The 21,511-nt window shown below is 42.1% G+C and overlaps 1 protein-coding gene and 1 long non-coding RNA gene across 8 annotated transcripts in view; one reads left to right on the forward strand and one right to left on the reverse strand.

The window, feature by feature from the left end:
• LOC138177285 (uncharacterized) overlaps positions 1 to 21,511 on the reverse strand; it is a 60,279-nt gene that overhangs the window by 36,078 nt on the left and 2,690 nt on the right. For 2 of the 7 annotated variants that reach the window (XR_011172463.1, XR_011172470.1), the window contains exons 1-2: positions 12,883 to 12,963; positions 2,444 to 2,491 (exon numbers count right to left, since the gene is read on the reverse strand). This is a non-coding gene — a long non-coding RNA (uncharacterized lncRNA). Of the gene's footprint in view, positions 1 to 2,443; positions 2,492 to 2,688; positions 2,733 to 12,861; positions 12,964 to 14,216; positions 14,325 to 21,511 lie in introns of those variants that run through there. The other 5 variants (XR_011172464.1, XR_011172469.1, XR_011172465.1 and 2 more) reach the window with 4 other exon arrangements.
• CCDC183 (coiled-coil domain containing 183) lies at positions 1,032 to 20,878 on the forward strand. Its single transcript, XM_069108395.1, has 14 exons — positions 1,032 to 1,275; positions 2,193 to 2,314; positions 6,909 to 6,986; positions 7,498 to 7,665; positions 8,274 to 8,378; positions 13,671 to 13,793; positions 14,466 to 14,588; positions 14,785 to 14,839; positions 16,341 to 16,441; positions 16,801 to 16,961; positions 17,994 to 18,159; positions 19,496 to 19,612; positions 19,722 to 19,818; positions 20,632 to 20,878. Exons 1-14 carry the CDS (start codon positions 1,206 to 1,208, stop codon positions 20,751 to 20,753), a joined length of 1,608 nt encoding a protein of 535 aa, XP_068964496.1. The 5' UTR covers positions 1,032 to 1,205; the 3' UTR covers positions 20,754 to 20,878.

The raw sequence follows: 21,511 nt of genomic DNA on the forward strand, positions 1-21,511 counted from the left end.
TAGGATAATCCATAGTAGAACCCATGCCAATTATGCTAACTAGATGATTAAGGGTGGGATTAGGGAGGAGTTAAGGTGGGGCCAGTGTTTAAAGGAACATGCCTTTTTAATGTAACTGCGAAGGCGTATTTCCCATGATTTACTGGGGAAAAGCCCAAGGGGGGGGCTACCTGGAGGTGTGGTTTTAGGTTTGAAACGTCACTAAGTTGGTTAGCGGTCAAAGGCTGATGGAGAAGTGCCCAGTCTGCCACCCATCAGTGTCATGTTTGACAAGATTGATGTCTGGGAACCAAGGCTCTTAAGGAGTTTAACCCAGAGATAGGGTCCTGAAGGATTCATTGAGGCAGCCAAGGAGTCAACCTAGAGATAGGGTACTGAAGGATTCATGGGGGCAGCAGGACACTATATAAGGAGAAGATAATAGTTGCCTAAGCTGGAATGTTTATAGATACTTTTGTGAAAAATTCATAGGAATAGCTTGTTATTGTTCCAAGCTGAGATAAACAATTCATGAATTGTTGTTGCTGGGCAGAGTTAATGCTCTGAAACGGGGGGGGGGGGATGATTTTACAAACTGATTTTACAGACTGATGTTACAAAGTGGTATTGCAAATTGGTGTTACAAATATAGATCCCAAGCACCCCATCATTACTGATGTTACAAATTGAGTTTACAAATTGATTTTATAAACATAGATCCCAAGCACCCCATCATTATCATTCTGCAGATGAAGAAATTGAGGCCTAAAGAGGTGAAAAAGTTTATCTTTGGTCAAACTGGTAATAAAAAGAGGGATTTGAAATTAGGTCTTTTGTTTCCAAATCCAATGTTCTTTCAGCTATATCAAATTAATGGATAATTTTCCCTCCTTACCCCAATATTGGGATGTTATAATTACTTAATTGCCATAAGATTCATTTTACTTGGTCCAAGAATAATGCCTAAGAAGCCTATTTGGCCACTCTTAGAAAATGGCTAGTTGAGTAATTGCAAGTCTAGAACTCTAGGGTTCTATGAGAATTGAGAATCCTATACTATGTCACAGAGAGCTCCACTGAGCTCACAATGAGACAATCAGATCAGAGACACTACTTAGCCCATCGAGCAGAGAAGAGGAAGGTGGGCAGGTAACAACACCAGAGCTTTGAGAGCTTCCCCTTTTGGGGAAGGAAAGAAGACTTGAGAGGGAACCAGGAGTGTCACCATGAGGTTCCAGGATGTAGATAACCTGAAGGATAAGATCCAGGAGCTAAAGACCATCATCAAGTTCCAGGGTAAGCTTTATACCCATTCATTTGGTCTTTGACCCTGGCAGGGTGGGTGGAGGGCTCTTGGGAACAGACAATCAGCAAGTCTAGAGTTTCTACTGTGTCCCCAGACCTGTGCTTGGCACTCTGTAGGTATACAAGTAGAAGACAGAATCTGGTCCTCAGCCTTATAGGGCTCAGACTCCAAAAAGACTTAACATAGATGAGTAGAAAACAATACAGAACAAGTCAATAACAAAGTTTAAAATATGGCACTGATGTGTGCTCTGGGAGTTCAGGAAGACAAAGATCAAATTATGGGCTTGGGGAAGGCTCTAGGGAGGTCCTAAGACTTGAATTGGGTCCCAAAATATGAGATTTGGACAACCAAATAACAATCAGGGGACAGGTATAGTAGTAGAGAAGGAGGAGGGCCTAAAAGATGAAACAATCATGGGGAGCTATCATGAGCCATGGAACTCTAGAGAAGAGTGTACTCCCAGTCTCTCTGTCTCCCCCACACCCTTTACACTCCCTCCCAACTAGAGCCATTCCTATTAAGTTGGGATCAGTGAGAGTCTCCTAGGAATAAATGTTATCTGCTTTTAACAAATCCCTATATTCTGTGAAGAGAGATCATGGCTAAGAGAAACAAGAAGCAATACAATCTGACACCTTATTTCTTTATTTGAGAACAACTCTTAAGAAGTCATTTTCCCCTCAGACACTCCATTGGTTTATGTGGGTAATGAGGATGAGGTACAAAGACAGGTTAGGAGGTATCTGTCAGGGCTTTACTCTCAGAGACCATCACTGGGATCAACTAGATGAGACTCCCACAGAGTCTGCCTTGGAGAAGGGTGCCACTGGGAGTATTTTCTGACAACTACTCCCTCATGTCTTAACTCCTATGCCCATCCATGCTACCTCTGATTTACCCACAGAAAAAGGCCAAGTTCTACAAGCCAAGTCCGTGGAGGAGAAGACAGTCCAGAACAAGGATGTCATTAACATCCTGCAGAACAACATCCGTCATTTCTACCAGGACTGGACAGTTGCCAAAAGAGTACGGAATTTGATCTAAAGCCCCATTGATTAAGGAGGCCAGACCAGTACCCATAGTTCTTATGTAGAATACAGTCACCTAGGCTGGGACACACACACACCACATTATCTAGATTCTCTCGGGCCTTACCTTTCTCTCTTCCTCTGTTCTGAGCTTTTCTGGGCATAAGACTATTCCCTAGAAGAGAAGGGAGAAAAATTATTTCTCTAGATTACCTCAGCCTCATGACCCAAAGTCATTGTGGTCCCCATGGTGACTAAACTACTACACCCCATCTCCACCTTTCAAGGAAGAAATTTGTCCCTTTGCTGGGGATGGGGGTGGAAAGGGGAGGGAGGAGAAAAAGACAAGTAGTAGCCTTTGACATTTCCTACCTTGGACAAGTTATTTATCTTCCTTGTGTCTCCATTTCATCAACTATAAAATTGGTGAAGAGAAGAGGTTGGATTAGCTGACCTCTGCAGTTCCCTCCAGCTCTAGATTTATAATCTGGGTCTATGATCCTAGGACTTCTCCAAAGAAACTTCTCCCAAATGTGGACAATTTGAGTTGCAGAATAGACTAATCAGAGTATGGGACAAGAGAACCATAATGTGGGGAGACACACTGGTCATTACATAGGGCAGGGTTCCACACTTCCCTAATCAGGAGAGTTCATAAACCAAGGAGGCTTCCATACATCATCCTAGCTCAGGATATTAGACAAGAGAACTGTGCTGGTTCCAGAAGACATTATCTCAAAGGACTTGGACTCATAGAAATTTAGAGTTGGAAGGAACCTTAGAAGTAATTTAATCTAACTCTATCTTATAGAAAGGTTTTGATATGATAGGAAAAACATTCCCTGCTCTTGAAGAGTACTGAGTCTTATGCATCAGTCAATCAAGAAACACTTATTAAGCACCTATATATGCCAAACACTGTGCTAAACCCTGGGAATACAAAGAAAGATTTAAAAAAATACCTGCCCTCAAAGAGCTTACAATTTAAAGGGGGAAGATAATCTGCAAGCAAATAAACTATATACCAAGTAAACTGGAAATAATTAAGAGGGAATGCATTAGAATTAAAAAGGACCAGGAAAGGCATCCTTTAAAGGGTGGGATTTTAGCTGCAATTTGAAGGAAGTCAGTGAAACTAGGAGACAGATGAGGAGGGAAATCATTCCATGCTGGAGAGACAGACAGTCTATGAAAATGTCCTGAGATAGTATCTTTTTGGAGGAACAACAAGAAAGCCAGTGTCACTGGATTAAAGAGTGTCAGAGTAGGGATTAAGTATAAGAACACTGTAAAGGTAGGGGGTGGGACAGGTTATAAAAATCTCTGAATGCCAACATGATTTTATATTGAATCCTCATAGGGAGTCAGTGGAGTTCATTGAGTAAGGGGGTGCGTGATCAGACCTGCACTTTAAGGAAGATCATTTTTACATCTGAGTGGAGGATGGACTGGAATGGGAAAAGATTGGGATAGGCAGACTAACCAACAGGCTATTGCAATAGGCCAAGCATGCTTAAGTTAAAGTCTGAACCAGGGTATTGGCAGTGTCAGAAGAGAAAAGGAGGCCTCTTCAAGAGATGTTACTAAGGTAAAATCAACAGATCTTGGAAACAGATTGGATATGGTGGGGTGAGACAGTAAGGATTCAAGGATGAAACCTTGGTTTTGAACCTGGGAGGTCAGTGGTATCTTTGACAGTACAATTATCTCTTCCACATCACAACTTCCCCTATTACAGATTTAACATATCATGGGTCGGCATAAGACATTAAATGTGAATTTGGGGGGAGTTTTGCAGAAGCCACAGATGACACATGAAGACCAGAAGACTACACAGAAATAGTGTAGAAACTCAGGAATGCATAAAATATATGCACAGTATTGTATAATATCAAACCAAATTCTCAGTAAGGTACTGTAAACACCCAATAAAAGAAAAATAACAAATTCAGACTTCTTATGTAGATTTTCCAGATCACAGGGGCACTGTGCCCCTAATCCCCATGATATAGAAGGTATAAATGTAATAGGGAAGTTTGGAAGAGTGGACTATTTGAAGTGGAAAGATAATGAGTTCAGTTTTGAGCATGTCAAGTTTAAGATCTTTACAGGACATCCAGTTCAAGATTGTAATGGACAGCCGAGATATAACAGGACATCTAGGCCAATTATGATTTGATAAGAGTGTTTATTAACCAGCTGGGACTGCCTCTCAGACTGAAAGACAGCCCCGAGCTTTCTGTTAGACATAATTTTATAGACAATGTGATTGCTAGTAACAGAATATGTTTCTAAGGGGTTAGCATTGTTTCCATTGAAGCTAAGCTTTCTCAGTATTATTCTTATTGAAGCAAAACATTCTCAGTATTATTCCTATTGAAGCAAAGCATTCTCAGTATTACTCCTATTGAAACAAAGCCTTCTCAGTATTATTCCTACTGAAGTGAAACAGACCTGAATCCATGGGAATCTGTGGCATGCTTTAGCAACACAGGTGAAACATTTCTTTACTATTGGAGCCTATTATGTAGTTTCCAAGGAACCCAGTAGGTGTCCCCTCTAGCAGATTTAAAGGAGCTCTAGTGTATAATTTCTGGTGGGCACTTCAGAGATAAGATGTCTAATAAGCAAGTTCAAGATGTGAGAATGGTGGTGAGCAGAGAGTAGATTTGAAAATCATCAACATAGAGATGATAATTAAATCCACAGGAGCTGATGAGATCACCAAGTGAAACAGAATAGAAGAAGAAGAGAAGAGGGTCCAGGGCACAGCTGGAATATATGGAAGAAAGTCCTTAATTGAATATAATAAAACTAACAGTTCATGGTTACATAGTGCTTTAAGGTTTGCAAAATGTTTAACATTATCTTAATTATATTATCAATTAATTATGTATTAATATATTAAGCATATTGTTATTAACATTATGCATTATGTCTTGACTCTCATAAAAATTCTTTGAGGTAGGTATTAACCTTATCTTCATCTTACAAATATAGAAACTGAGATTTATTGTCTTGTTTGGGGTCATTCAGCTAGTGTCCAAAATAAAATTTGAACTCAGGTCTTCCAAATCTAATGTTCTATCCACCATAACATGCTGCCTCACAGCTTGCCAAAAGTGGCATCAGGGAAAGATAATTCTTCCTATTGCATAAAGCAGGAGAGTCAGAACTGAATAGGTTGTGGAGACGGACATGAGACAGTAAGAAATGAACCTTGTGTAGGGCAATTGGGACTAGAATAGAGGAAATTTAGCCAGGAAGAGCATTAGGTTTGAGGAAGAAGGGAGGAGTCTTGGACTTGAAGTCAGAAGACCTTGGAGTCTTGATTCTGCCACTTACTAATTGAAGGACTATGGACAAATCACTTTATCTGAGCTTTAGTTTCCTCATCAATCAAGTATTTATGAAGCACCTACTATGTGCCAAGTGTTATGCTAGGCTCTGGAGACAAAGAATTAAAAATCCCTTCTCACAATGAGCTTATGTTCTAATAGGGGAGACAAGTGTATATAAAAATATGCACTCCATAAATTTAATAATTACAAATATAGGGGCAGCCAGGTAGCACAGTGAGTAAGAGCACTGGCCCCAGAGTCGGGACGATCTGGGATCGAATCCGGGCTCAGATACTTAGCACCCACCCAGAAACACCTGGCCATGTAACCTTGAGCAAGTTACTTAACCCCAATTGCTCTAAGAAAAAAATAATAATAATAATAATTACAAATATCTACAAAGTGGCTGAATATGAGTAATTTGGGGAGGGGAGATACACACAGATAATGTTTTTGAATGCATCTTAAAGGAAGAGAGGGATTCTATAAGGTGAAGGTAAGGAGGGCGTACATTCTAGGTATGAGGGATGGCCAATGCAAAGTCACAGAGATGGTCTTGTGGGTAATAGGGAGAAAGCCAGATGGCTGGATTGCAGTGTGGAAGGGAAATATGTTCCATGAAGCTGGAAATAGGGAACCAAGCAATGTAGGGCTTTAAAAGCTTACAGAGGAGCTTATATTTTATTCTATAGGCAATAAGAAGATACTAGATTTACTAGTAGAGTCACATGATCAGTTCCACAGTTGAAGAAAATTACTCTGGCAGCAATGTGTGGGATGGACAGGAGAGGGGAGAGACTTAAGTTAGGGAGACCAATTAGGAAGCTGTTGCAATAGTCTAGTTGAGAAGTGATGAGGGTCCAAGAGAAGGGTTCAGATGCAATGGATGTTGTGGAAGTACAAAAAGCAAGATCTGACAAGTATTTTTATGTTTGGAGTCAGTGAGAGTCAAGAGTCTAGGATAACGCCCAAATTACAAACCTGAAAGACTAGAAGAATGATCATGCCTTTCACAGAAATAGGGAATATAAAATGGGGATAATTATATTCACAATACTGTCCTCACAGGGTAGTTGTGAGGAGATGGCTTTGTAACCTTTAAAGCACTATATAAATCTGTGCAATTATTAATTTTGCTGGGTGGGGGTTGTACTGGGAATTGAGGCTGGACCCGGGTCATTAGGGTAAAAGGGGAGGAACAACTGTGGCTCTAGAACTAGTCAGCTAAATTTCCCTCAACCCCATCAACAGTATGATGAATGGACCATTGCCAGGGCCTGCCGGAAGAACTTGCCTTTGAAGCTGGCCACCTGCCGAAGTACTATGGAGGTAACAACTAAGGGAAGAGGCATAGCCAGGAATCATAGAATGTGGAAACCGCATCTCCTATCCATCCCTCTCAAAGAATAGTCAAATGGACCTTTCTTTGGCCTTAAGTGGAACAATTTCAAAAGGGATCAATACCCACTGGTTTATACCCAGGAACAAAAAAGTCCCCAAAGCAGCCCACCTCAAACTAAGAGGAAATTGTGAAGTTGCTACCTCTCTAGTCCCATAGAAGCTCTGAAGTCTTGGCTTTTGGAGCTCATAATTAGGGGTTGCAGATGATGTCTTTGATGCAGAAACTCAAAAAGGAAACCTTGTGAGTTAAACCATACAATTTATTCCTATCCCATTATCCCATACCAGCCTCCATCCTTGCATCATCACTAGTCTTCGTCCCTATCCCAATGCCTCCATTCTATCTTCTTCCCCAAGTTTCCCCTGTGTATCCATTCCTATGTTTTTCTCCCTTCCTATGCATCATGGCCCTGATCCAGCCCTCTTAACACCTTTACAGGTAGCTCGGGAAAAGCTGCGTAAGTATGTTTTTGACCGCGTGAACGTTCACAATGTGATGCTGCACCTCGTTCGGCAGCGAGGGGAGATGCTGGAAAGCATGCAGATAGAGCTAGATAATCTGCTGAACCAGCAGAGCAGTAGCAAAGAAGAGCTGCAGCAGATGCAGGTGAGAGGGTAACCCCATAGAATATGAGACTCTGTTAGCACTTCCTCCCAAAAAATTCACTCCCTCCCAAAAAAAACCCAAAGTTTGAATTCTGAGAGAGACCACTCAAGATCCCAGTCTCAGGCTTAGGATTAAAAGAGCCTTGCCCAGAGCTTGCTGTGCCCAGATAACTAACACCATAAACCACACCAATGGTAAGGCCCGAAAAGTAGAGAAATACCCCGGTGTGGAGACAGATTATTGAGCATGAGTACAAACCCAGCACTGGGGTGGGGGAGGCAAGAGGGGCAGAAAAAGGGATGTTGGGAAGGAATTCCTCCACCATTTGGTACCTTCCTTTTTTTTAACAAATTTTCTCACTAAGTGATAAGCTCTGTTGTTTTTAGCTGCTGAAGAACTCCAAAGTGCTGTCAACGACCTCTAAATTCAGCACCTTCTAAATTTTAACACCAGGGGCAAATCCCTACCTGCCCTGCCATAATTATGGCTCTGGTATTGCCCCATTTGAGCATCTTCCTATCCCTGGGCAACCCCTTTGTGCTCCAGTAATTCCTACCAAATGCACACACAAACACACATACTGCTCTCAACTTCCTGGTCTTGCCCAGATCATCCGTCAGTTAGAGAACAATATTGAAAAGACAATGATCAAGATCGACACTAGCCAGAACATCTATTCACTCTACGTTCGGCTGTTGAATTATCTGAAAAAAGTGAGTCCCATCCCTCTTTTTCCCACCTCCATTCCCCTCCTTATTGCATTTTAAGCTGGTCAGTTTAGTCACAGAAAGTCTGCTTAGTGTGCAGGGGGGGGAAGCAATGGATTTATAGAAGACCTAGTTTTGAATATCAACTACCTCTGTAGTCTTAGGTCATTTAACCTCTCTAAGTCTCAGTTTCATCCTCAGTAAAATGAAAGAGTTAGACCAGACCATTTCTAAGATAGATGCCTTCCAATATTTCAAATTTCCTATGATTTCCCTACTTTGGCCTCAACCACCCCAATAATAATATAATAACTGTTACTAGTCCCTGGGGGATGGACCAATTCAAAGTGAAATGCTATCTATGACATAGTAGGGTTACAGCATCTGACTAAGGGGATTCTCCTCTGCTAAAAGATCTCTAGTTCTGTCTTCCATGCTGCCAACCAAAGGCCAAAATAAAGCAACTGCCTCCATTTAAAAAAAAAAAAAAGAATGAATGAAAAGAATGTAAATCCAGTAGTTCCTTCTCTGGCTTCTCCAATGCTCCCTCCTCTTTCAATCAATCAAAAAGCATTTATTAAGCACTCACTATGTACCAGACACTGTGCTAAGCACTTCAGGTACAAAGAGCTAAAAACTGTTCCTGCCCTCAAAGATCTCACCTTCTCATGAAGGAGACTTGTCGATAAGTAAGTACATGAAAGTTATATAGAGAGCAGACAGCCTCCTCAGAGGGGAAGGCACTAGGTGTTGAAGGGACCAGGAAAGACCTCCAATAGGAGGTAGGATTTGAGCTTTTTCCTACCACCCAGCATACACATATGATTCAGGTGCATAATTCAATGAACATTTGTTAAGGACCTAGGACATGACAAAATGTTCCTCTTTGTGAGAGAATTTCAAAATATAATATTATATATATATAATATAGAAAATTCATGTAATAGAAGTTCTCTCTCCCAATTTACAGAGGAAGATTTCCCATTATTCAATCAGTTTAGAAGAGAAATTTTGAAAAGCTTCTATCCCAAGATTTGCCATTACAGCTTTAAAATATTTTTTCAATACAGAATACAGAATTTTATTCCTATGGGTGATCACTCTACCTCTACACACTGTAAACCCCTTAAAGTCTTAGAAGGTAGTCTTCTCAAGTTGACTGTGGCTAACAAAAATTTACTTTCTGCTAATGAGACCACAGGAGCATAAATTTGGCACTGGAAAAAATCGTAGATGCTATCGAGTTCAGCTTCCTCATTTGACAGACAGAGAAACTGAGGCAGACCTAAATTAAGTGACTTATCCAGAGTTATACAGCTAGTAAATGTCTGAGGAGGGATTCAAAGTAAAGTTGTCCTGACAAGTTCGGCATTCTACTACACCACCTCTTTAGTCTGGTCATGCTATCACATACACAGTTCATTGTTAACCCCACACTTGGTGCCTCTCCAGCTGAGCAGAATTTGCTAAAACTAGCCAAAGTAAAATTGCCTGTTAAGGTCTATCTTGAAAGTCAGGACTATCATGGATGTCAAAATATATTGGAGTGAAAATTGTTGAAACTGTCTGATGTTGGATAAAAAAATGTATTTATTGGAAAGAAAAGAGCTACTCAAAATAGAAATACAAATAAAAGATTAGTATACTACAATGGTATAAGTATTGAGGAAAATAGTCAATGAATGATTTTGGAAAACTTGTATTTTAACCTAGAGAAAAGTAAATTTAGGTCCATGCCCCATGCCACAAATACCAAAAACCACAAGATGGATTAATGAGCTAAATGCACAAAATAAATCATAAAGTAGAAAAAGGCAGGATAAGTCCTTATTCTACCGTGTTTCCCCGATAATAAGACCTATCCCGAAAATAAGCCATCCCCTTACTGTGTAAGATTCCTCTAAAATAAGCCCTCCCCCGAAAATAAGCCCTATTGAGATTGCTACTGTAGTGAAGGTGATCCCCTGCGCTACACGCTACATTACGGTACCCTCTGTATGCACCGTCCCCCCCCCGCCTCCCCCGGGTGAAACGCACGCTGCGCTCCGAGCTGCATCCAATCAGAGCTGCAGCAGTGAGCGCGTCATCCTGTTCTTTATTGAATTCATTATTGAATAAAGGTACATTTTTTTGTTCACATTTACCTGTTTATTAAAATTGCTGTCAATGTTCATTAAAATAAGCCCTCCCCTGAAAATAAGCCCTCTGGTGTTTTTCTGTCCAAAAAAATTAATAAGACAGTGTCTTATTATTGGGGAAACACGGTAAATGTAGTGAAAATAAATCTGTCAAAGAAATAAGAGAAATAATGAGTCTTAATTATATGCATCTTTACACAATGGAAAGCAATTAAAGATTAAAAAAGAAACAGAATGGGAAAATATAATGAATATGTCATATAAAAGCATGATTTCTACAATTTGCAGGGAATTTATGTAAGTCCAAAAGAAGGATATTCTTGTATCACCAATGGACAGAACGCCAAAAAATATGAACAGTCAATTCACAAAAGAAGAGACATAAACACTGGGAAAACTGTTCAAACTCACAATAATATGTGGTGGAGGGACTCTAAATCCTGGAACTTCATTAGTATACAGGGAGATCTGTATTCCCTTCAGGAAACTCCCTCTATCCATTCTGATCTACAGGTTTCCTACAACCTAAGACTTTAAAGAGTTGAGTTTCTTAAATGCCTTGAGAGGTCCAGTCACACACCATCACTATGTGTCAATAGCCAACCTTGAACATCCCAGGCTGCTCCTCTTAAGCTTACTTTCTCTATCCATTACACCATCTGCCTCTCCATTAATAATTAAGGAAATTCAAAGGAAAACAATGGACTTGCCACTTCATGTCCATTAAACATGAAAATGATTAGAAAACCAATGTTCCAATATCAACCACTTAATTCCCCACATCTATCCCCATCTAAATCAAATCAGATCCGAGTGTAGACTGGGGCCACCAAGCCCATATGCAATCTTCCTATTTGTTCCCCTAATCCCATTCCTTCCCCAAGCAAAAGGAGTTTGTCCTTTTGATCATTTCTCCTCACCCTTCTCTTCATTCTTTGTCGTCTCCTTCCCCAGTGCCCACAAATATGGCCAAGTCTTCCCCACCCATTAAGAAATTCTTCTACTTAATCTTGTCATTCCCTCATACTATCATTTCATCTCCCCTTCGAAAATTCCTAGAAAAAGGCATCTGCCTCCACTGTCTCCTCTTCCTCACTTCCTATTCACTACCTACCTCCTTCTAATATGACTTCTGAGAGGATCATTCTCCTGAAACTTCTCTCTCAAAGGATATTTTAACTGCTAAATTTGATGGCCTTTTCTCAGTCTTCATCCTACTTGACCTCTCTATAGCTTTCAACTCTGACTGCCCCTTCCTCTCCTCTCTCAATTTCTGTGACACTGCTATCTCCTGGTTCTGCTCCTACCATAAGTCAGGCAGATCATATAAAGAAGGTCCACAGACTTTCTCAGTTTCCTTTGCTGGATCACCATCTATTTCCCATTCATTCCACATGTGGGTTCACCTGAAAGCAATATCGTGGGCCCTCTTCCTTCTATATGCTCTTTCCCTTAAGCTACTTTTTTGGGATACTTATTATCTGCTATGTGTTTGTAGGGTTATAGGATCAGAGATAAAAAGCTAGAAAGGACATCAGGAATCATCTAGTCCATCCTCCTACTTCATTTTTACAGATGAGAAAACTGAGGCACAAGAGGGTTAATGAATGCCCCCAAAGTCACACAAATAATAAGGATTATGGGATTTGGATTTAGTTCAAGTGTATTTTGCACTACACCACTGCAGCTTTCCAATATAAATGACCCCAAAATAGATATAGCTACTTGGAATCTCTGCTGATCTGTCTCTGCTAACTGCCTCCTTCCAGGAAAGATCTCCACCTAGATGTCCCATTGACATCTTAAACTCAATGTGTACAAAATAGAACCATCATCTTTCCCTCTCAGATTTCCCTCTTTCTGTTATGGACACCACCATTCTTCCAGTCACCCAGTTTTTGCAATTTCATAACCAGTTTTCAATCTTGACATTTCTCCAGCTTTTACCACCCCCTCCCCCAGCCAATCAATTATCAAGTAATCAATACTACTTATATAACACTGCTCTCACATCTGCCCTTCTTCTATACACTCATTTGTCCACTCCCCTAGTTCAAATCTTGTTAAGTCTTCTCCTGGGCAATCACAATAGTTTACCTCCAATTTCTCCCTTTCATAAGGCTCTGAAGGAATCTTTCTCAGGCACAAGTCTGATCATGTCACTACCTTACTCAAAAATCTTCAGTGATTCCCTGTTGTCTCTAGGATAAAACAGAGCATTTAAAGCCCTCTTCCTACATTCCTCCCCTTCATGCACTCTACATTCCCACCAAACTGGACTACTAGCTATTCCCCAAACTCTACATTCCATTTCCCATGGCCATCCCTTTGCACAGGCTTATCCTCCATACCCAGCATGCACTTCCTCTCACCAGTCCCTCAAGAGTCCTTTTCTTCATTCAGCTCCCAGATTAGGTGCTGCTGCTGTTGTCTGGTCTTGCCTGACTCTACATGATCCCGTATGGAGTTTTCTTGGCAAAGATAGTGGAGTGGCTTGCCATTTCCTTCTCTAATATGCCCCCATTTTACAGATGAGAAACTGAGGCAAATAAGAGTTAAGTGACTTGCCCAAGGTCACACAGTTAGTAAATGTCTAAGGCTGGATTTCAACTCAAATCTTCCTAACTCCAGTCCCAGTGCTCTATTTACTGTAGCACCTTGCTGCCCTTTTAGCATTCCCCATTCCCTTCAACTGTTACTGCTATTGTTCTCCTCCTCCTCAATTTACTCTCCATTTATTAAGACATTTAGATACTGTATCCCTGTGGTTTAAATGTAAGTTTCTTCCCTATAGGGATCACTTGATTTTGTCTTTCTTTGGGAATTGTAAACAAGTCAACACTACTATTGCTTCAAGAATAGTAGTGCCAACAGACTGCTCTCTCATTCCATTTACCATTCCTGGGATTGCCCAGACCAAAACACTCCTCTAGTCACCTTTCTCCAATATCTATTGTCTCCCTCTATAGAACATAAGCTTCATGAGGGCATGTTTGTATGTTTAGCAGAGTGCCTAGCACTTAGTACTTAATACTTTATCTTTCATTCATTCACTGTCTTCGTATTCCCAGTTCCTAGTATAGTGTATTACAGAATAATATATACAGATCCTTAATAAATATTTGTTGCATAAAGAAACTCCCTGTGTCGCTGTCACCAGGAGCTGGCATACTACCCACCACAGCTGGACAAACTGCAGAACATGGTGTTGATATACCAGAAGGATCTTTCCGACATGACTGTAATGACCCATGAAGCCATAAAGATGACAGAAGAGGCTAAGGTCAGGAAACCGAAACCAGTGCAGGAAAGAAAGTGAGGGAGCCCCCAGGGCTAGCTCTAAGCTCTAAGCTTCTCCTTTCAGGACACTTTTTTTTTTCTTTTTTGGAGGGGGGAGGGTAGGGCAATTGGGTTTAAGTGTCTTGCCCAAGGTTGCATGGCTAGGTTTTTTGTGTGTGTGTCAAGTGTCTGAGGCGGGATCCCAACCCAAGCCCTCCCGACTCCAGGGCCAGTGCTCTACTCACTGCGCCACCTAGCCGCCCCTCAAGACACTTATTGACTAAACTATCAGGGAGACTCACCCTTGCTTCTCCCACTTACTACCTCAAAGGTTCAAAGAAGATATATAACCATTAGTCTCATCTTCATGCCCCTACTCTCTGTGCTACCCCCAATCTCACACAGCTCAGATTCCTTCTCAACTCACCACCCACACCCAGGTCATAGCCTAGTCCTGGCTTCCTCAGCTTCCTTCTGCTAAGGCTGTTGCTTCTCAAGAGGTATCTGAGATCTCAGTTTTGTTCACACACTTCTGCAATCACAGAGCCTGCAAAACAAGTTAGCCTAGGCTAACCCTGGTGGGGTCTGCCAGGGGCAATGAATCAAAGATAGATGAGCTTGGCTCAGATTGGTTTGTTGATCACCATCATTCCCCCTCCCCACCATTTCTTCCCAGGTGAACATGACAGAAATGGAGACAGCCTTCCTCGCAGAGCGCAGGGCCAGGGAACAAAAGCTCACACAGCAGAAGAAACTGATTGAAAAGATTCATTCCACTGGCAGTGACAGGCACCGAAGGGTGAGGCCCTTGGAGGTAGGGAATAAAGGGGCTAGTTGGGTGAGAATTTGGAAGAAAGATTTCCATGTTCCTGCCACATCAGGAAGAGAGGGTAAGGCTTCACACACTCTCTGCCCAAAGTTCCTCCTCCAAAGAGATAACCACCCATGATTGATACAATCAATGTTTCTATTTTCTTCCATTTTCATCCCCAAAGGGCAGGCGAGACTTGGAATTCTCCTCCACCTTGGTGACTGCAGAGCCAACAAAAGGTAAAAAAAAAAAAGTATGAATAGCTTCTGTGTGTCCTAGCCTCCAGCCTGGTTTCCTGGGGAATGGTTTCTCAGATAGTTTCAGCCCAGGGAGATTTCAAGAATCCTTCAGGCCCAAGGAGGCCAGTCATTAGACCCACATGAGTGAGTGCATGTGTGGACTCCCTGGACAATCCATCCATCACCTAACCAACTCACATGGTATGGCTCCCAGAGTAAGAACCCAAAGGGGATAGGGGCTCATAGAGTGATAGGAAATGCCTGCTCCTCAGGCTCTACTCTTGGATGGATGGCCTGTTCATATCAGATATTGTAGGTAATATGCTTTGCCAAAGCTCAAAATCTATATAAATGTGAGCTATTACTAGTATTATTACAGACCAGATCACATGTTCTAGCTTTGTTTGTTCCTTCCACCCTGGGAACTGAAACTTGTCATGCAAGCACACACATAAAAACACGTATACATACACACACATACATACAATATGTATACATAATACGTGTGTATATACAAATATACATATGCATGTGTTTGTATATATAAAACAGAGTCTAGTCAAGTTTTCTTTTCTCTGCTTCTAGTACTAGTATTGGTAGTAATGGTTCATGGGAAAGGATACTGGGACCCAGAACAGAATACAACTGGTCACCTCATGAACTCTCACACTAAATGCCATAATAATAGTAACTTCCAGCTATGTATGAGATTTGCAAAGAGCAATACAAATATCATCTCCCTTGATCTTCACAACTCTGTGACATAGGTGCTATTATTATCCCCCTTTTATAAATGAGGAAATAGAAGCTGAGAAAGGTTGTGATTTGCATGTCAGAGGCAGCATTCAAAGGCAGGCCTTCCTAATTCCAAGTCCAACACTATCCACAACATTACCTGGGTGCCTAGCACCTGGTATTGCAGACCCCATCCTTAGCTCAGAGAGGATCTCCTCTGACTCATCAAATTCACTATCTCAACTTTCTCTCCATTACATTCCTTCATACACATCAAACTGGCTACTGTCTTCTTGCCCCTCTCACTCACTACTGTTCTCTGAACTGAATTATTTTAACCATAAAGGTTAGAAAAACTTTACTAGAAAGAAAGGTGAGGAAAGTACCTTCTTTTAAAAAAGTGAGGATGACCCCAAAAGCCACTGAGTTAAAGTACTCCTCACATCGTGCTCCATCTCCGACTCTTCCCAGCCCCACCTGAGTTGCTTTTCAGATTCTGAAGTAGCCATATCAGGAGCAGCATTTGTAGGGTACAAGAGACTCAAGTTCATGTTTGAATTGTATCGTCTTCCAGAGCCCCATTTTTCCCATCTGTAAAATGAGGGTGCTGGATTACATAATTTCTTAATGTCTCTTCCAACTCAAACATTCTACAACTAGGTATTCACAGGGACACAGTGGTGAGCAGGCACTTTGGAGGAGACTCGATACCTCCCTTGCCTTCCATCTCTACCCCTAGATCATGACTTTATTCCATCCCTTCCAGGAAAAAGGCAAGATGTGTCCAAGTCTGATATTGAGTATCAAGAAGCTGTGACCCATATAGTGGATAAAGTTAAGACTGCTGTACAGTGCTCTCACCTCTGGGTACGAACTTCTTCTCCTCTTTCCTCTGGGCCCTCAGGTGACCACACACACACACACACACACACACACACTCACCATCACCATCACCACAGCTAGCTCTAACTCTAAATTCAACTCAAGCTGCCAGTTAACACTCAGCATTATTTATTGAATAGTTCTGTGTACAATGTCTGTAATTGGCCAACTGAGGGAATGTGGAGTTAGAGGAAGGAGCTCTGTCCCAGCAATGTCGAGGGAAGGGGTTGTGCAGTTACACTTTATTTGTGCTCCTTCCTGGTGTAGCTGTCCAACCTGTGCTGCCTCTTCCCTCACCTGTACAGAGCTAGGCCTCGACTCTTCTCTCCTTGCATACCAAACAGGATATCGCTGGCAGGTTTCTGGCCCAGAAACACACACAGGAAAACCTGCTGCAGCAAACCAATGAGTATGAACTGAAACGGAAGGAGCTCGAGGCCCTCCTGCAGAAATTGGACCTAGAACGGGCCCTGCTCAAGTTTCATCAGAACCCAAACATCAACAGGTACAGGAGGGGGTGACCCTAGTGACCCTCAAACCCAGGACTTTTTAGTCCCCTATGCCTAGTGCTTAGCTAGGAGTGAGTTCTTACAGTTTGGCCATGCACCTAGAAGCTTCTAGGCTGTGGGCTGAGAATAAGTTCCAGATCAAGTCAACAAACCCTTTACTAAGCACCTACTATGTGCCAGGCACAAAGGATAGGCACAAAACAGTCCCTGCTCTCAAAAAGCTCAACATAGAAGCAACTATGTACAAGATATATACAGAACAAATTGGAGATATTCAATAAAGGGAAGGTACTAGCATGAAGAGGAACCAAAAGGTCTGACTTCAGCTGAGACTCAAAGACAGAAAGCAAGAAGGAGGAGGGAGGGCATTTCAGAAATGGGGGACAGCCACTGAAAATGCCCAGAGGCAGGAAATGAAGTGCAGTGTCAGTGGAGGAGAGTCAGGTGTAAGACTGGTAAGGTGAGAAGGGACAATTCGGGTTTGGGGTTTTGGGGTTTTTTTTTGCTGTTCAGTCCTGTCTGACTCTGTGACCCCTTTTGGGGTTTTCTTGGCAACGATACTAGATTGCTTTTCCGTGTACTTCTCTAACGCATTTTACAGAGGAAGAAACTTAGGCAAACAGGATTAAGTACTTTCCCAGGGTCAGATAGCTAGTAAGTGTCTGAGGTTGGATTTGGATTCAAGTCTTCCTAACTCCAGGCCTGGCAGCCTGTCAACTACCCCACCTAGCTGCCCTAGGTTATAAAGGTTTCAAATGCCCAGCAGAAGATTTTCTATTCAGTCCTGTAGATGAAAGAAAGCCCATAAAGTTTGTTGAATATGAGAGTGACATGGTCAGACAAAGGTAGAATCAACAAGGACTTGGCAACTGATGAGATGTAGGAGAGAAAAAAGGGAAAGTAAGAAGTCAAGGATGGCACTTAGATTGGGAGTTTCAATGACTAGGCTATCTTTACCCTGAGCAGGAGCCATGCTGCCTGCCTCAGTACCTATTCCCCTGCTTCTTCCTGGGTTCTGGGGCCTACAGATTTAAGAAGCTAGAGGAGAAAATGAAGGAGATGCTGGAAGAGGAGAATGAAAGACTCCAGATGGAAAACCACAACTTGGTGAAGAGTGAACAACTGCTTCTCAATATCCAGCTGGGCATCGACAATCTATTCATTCGACTGATAGGCATCACATTGCCCTCAGAGGTACCACTGCCCTGGCCAAAGCTCAGTCCAACAGTCTTCACTCTCCCTCAGGAATAGTAGCCATGCTCCTCCCAGCTTGACGATTCTAGGGGGAGCCAGTTTGGGGGAGGCCATGGCTGTTCTCCCTGAAGTGACTTTACAGATTAGAGATGATCCCGTCAAACCTTTCAGTTCCCTAATAATCCACTGAGTCTCTATAATTAAGTTATCTTGGTATATTGGGGAAAGGTGCTGGATTTGGAATTTTAAAAAGTCAGGTTGGAATCCTGACTTTGTTACCTGTGTGAGCTTGGGCCTCAGTTTCCTTATTTGTTAAAAAAAATGTACAAGGTCAACAGAACTTATTTATACTAGCAGGATATTCTTGGAGAATGTTTCCTATGATTTTTATCCAGTGGGTGAAGGAGGAAAGCCTGTAATTTGTCATAAAATTATTTGCTTCGGGGGGGGAGGAGATGGGTGCAAGGCACAGTGCATACAGAGCTGGCCACAGAGCCAGGAAGGCCTGGGTTCAAGGCTTTCTGTGACATATGCCAGTTGTGTGGTGGCTCAACAAGCCACTTTAGTGCTCCTAGGCAACTCTCAAGAAAAATAAGCTGTCATAAAGATGCTAACCTGTATGAGTAGAAAAAGTTCTCCCTTGGGAGCTTTCTACATTGATAAAATCACAGGTCTAGTAATTAGAAAGGGGAAGAGAGAAATGATCACTGACTCTGAAATCAGGAGGATCTGAGTTCAATACTGACCTCAGACACTTACTAGCTATGTGACCCTACGAAAGTCACTTAACCTTGATTGCACCCCCCCAAAGGAATTTCAGTGGTGAGGGTGGGGTGGGGGTGGAGTGGGGGTGGGGAAATATCTTGGATCTAGCTCTGATGAATAGCCAGGATTCTTTCTCTCATCCCTGCCATGATTTTATAGCTTTCAGTTATATTCCTTTTCAGCCTTTAACTTCCTAGGTTTAAGAGGCCTAATCTATTGCCTAATTTAATCTTTTGAATCAAGCCTCATCTAGCCATTCCTCCTTCTCCAAGAATCCTTTTAGTTAGGTACTGTTTTCTGAAGCTTCTCCAGTTCAGTTTCGTCTTCCTTGAAAGTTCCCCTACTTCTGATGCTGTTAAGTCCCCCAAATTCTACCTAGGTCCTGGTTTTTTCTAAACTGGTGGTACCTCCTATCTTCTACCTTGTCCCTCCCCACCAGAGTATAAAAAGGCACTAAGACCCATCACCCAACATTCCCTTCAGTCTGAAATTCTGACCCTGAGGAAGCTCCCTACAGCAAGGGGCTTAAGGGAGGAAACTGATAGGAAAAGAGACATTTCTTTGTCTTCAGAAAGGAATGCCTGGTCCTGCTGATACCAAAGATGCCTACAGCAAACTACAATACTGTGAGAAGAAGCTACTCCATCTAATAGAAAGAACTAAGAAATACGTGGAGATATATGAAGAGGTAAATGAGGGAGGGAAGAGGCAGAAAAGTCTGTATATGTACTCCCTTTCCCAGCCTTTTCCCCAGCTCCTTTCCCCTGGGTCTATCTTATGAGATCTCTGCTTTTCAGTCCTCCCAGAAAGTGAAAGACTTCCTAGAGGAATCAACTCTAAGTGAGACTCATAACGTGAGGGTTACTTTTGAAGATGGTGATGATGATGGAAGAGGTGAGTTACAGTGGCCTAGGTGATTAATCTAGGGAAAAACTCATTCAGCCTGATGTCTGAAGCTGCTGGTCCTGCCTTCTGCAAATCCACCCTCCTTCTCCCCCAACCCCACAGACAAACTTTAGGCAACGGGATAGCAGGAGGGAATTAGAAGTAGGTTCTAGTTTTTAACTTGGGGAGAATTCAATAGCTGACATTTGTAGAGTACTAGACACCCCATCTGGCTCTTCAGCTGAACATTCCCAGATAATCAGAGCTGCATTCCCAAAGAGGAGGGACTGGGAGTATAGGGGGCAAGAGAGAATTGGATTGGCCCATTGTCCATCTGCTTTGCCTCACACATGATGGTGGATTGTGTTCTGGGAACCTGGACTACCTTTTCTTAGTCTCTGAATTATCAGAGATGAGCCTTTCTGCCACACCTCCACTCCAACCATATACCCTCAATGATCTTATTAAGAAATTAAAATTTATACTTGTAGGGCATAAGGAAAAGGACTGGAACCTGTGCTTATAGGTTATCTCAGAGGGATTTATTTAAATAATACACAGTATAGGTTTAGTTATGAGGTATTTCCTCCTTGATCTTCTATTTAACCATGGATAATGGTAGACAGAAGGCCCTGGTGGGTAGGAAAGGGAGATGGGATATAGTGAATTTGGGGATTGCTAGTAAGTCACTCCCCTGGAATGACAATGGTAGCTAAATCCAATGACTCTCCACCCCTGTGGGAAGGTGACACTCCACAGATGGACTCAATCAGTGGGGCCCAGGAGCATCTCTACTCTCCTCTTGCCTTCTACTTTTTCCAGAATCCTTCCAGTTTCCTGATGTGGAACATAGCTATGTTCCTTCCCGGGATGAGATCAAGAAGCAAAGTGAAAATCTGATTGACTCTAAACTCAGAAATACCAAGAAACAAAAGAAGAAATAATGGTTCTTTCTTTAGTCTTGATCCTTTCCTTAACCCCACAAGGTCCTGCATGTCCAACTTTCCAGCTCACAATGGTCTACCTCCTTTCATGGTCAGTTTATTATACAAATAAAATTTTTTCCAGAACTGAATATAGCACAAGCCATTACTGGCCATGCAGCCACTCCTGGGTAGGGGAAGATGGAACTTGAGTGGGATAATCATCATGGGAGAGTAAGGGTAGCAACCCCTAATGCCTGCTGTCAGCTCCACTTAACAGGAGGACAGAATTGAAGGCAGCACAGGAAAGCAAAAAGAGAACTGGAGGTAGGAATTGGGACATCTGGGATGTCTTTCTGGTTCTGCCACTGACTCATCTGTCATTAGTCTGTCAAACATTATCTGTCTGGCACTGTGCTAAATGCTAGGGACACAAAAAAAGGCAAAAGACAATCCTTGCCCTTGAACTCACAAGTCTAATGGAAGAGACAACATGCAAAAAACTATGTACAGACAAGGTTTATAGAGGATAAATTGGAGATAACAGAGAGAAGGCACTAGAATTAATAGGGATGAGGAAAAATTTGCTGTAGAAGGAGGGATTTTAGCTGAGACTTGAAGGAAGCCAAGGCCACCAAGAAGTAGAGGTAAGAAGGGAGAGCATTTCAAGTATGGGAGGCAGCCTACAAAAATGCCCAGTCAGGAAACAGAGCAGCCTGTGCAAGCAAAAGGAAGAAAGCCAGTATCAATGGAGCATAGAGAACATAGAGGGGAATAAG

Source organism: Petaurus breviceps, unplaced genomic scaffold, assembly GCF_028583685.1.
Source record: "Petaurus breviceps papuanus isolate PSGF00001 unplaced genomic scaffold, PetGlider_PUasm1.0 90383, whole genome shotgun sequence".
Classification (NCBI taxonomy): domain Eukaryota; kingdom Metazoa; phylum Chordata; class Mammalia; order Diprotodontia; family Petauridae; genus Petaurus; species Petaurus breviceps.

Coding starts and splice junctions, on each gene's coding strand:
- CCDC183 (XM_069108395.1), top strand. CDS start 1,206: ATGAGGTTCCAGGATGTAGATAACCTGAAGGATAAGATCCAGGAGCTA. Junction 14,840..16,340: donor GACTGCAGAGCCAACAAAAG/GTAAAAAAAAAA, acceptor CATCCCTTCCAG/GAAAAAGGCAAGATGTGTCC. Junction 18,160..19,495: donor GCATCACATTGCCCTCAGAG/GTACCACTGCCC, acceptor CTTTGTCTTCAG/AAAGGAATGCCTGGTCCTGC.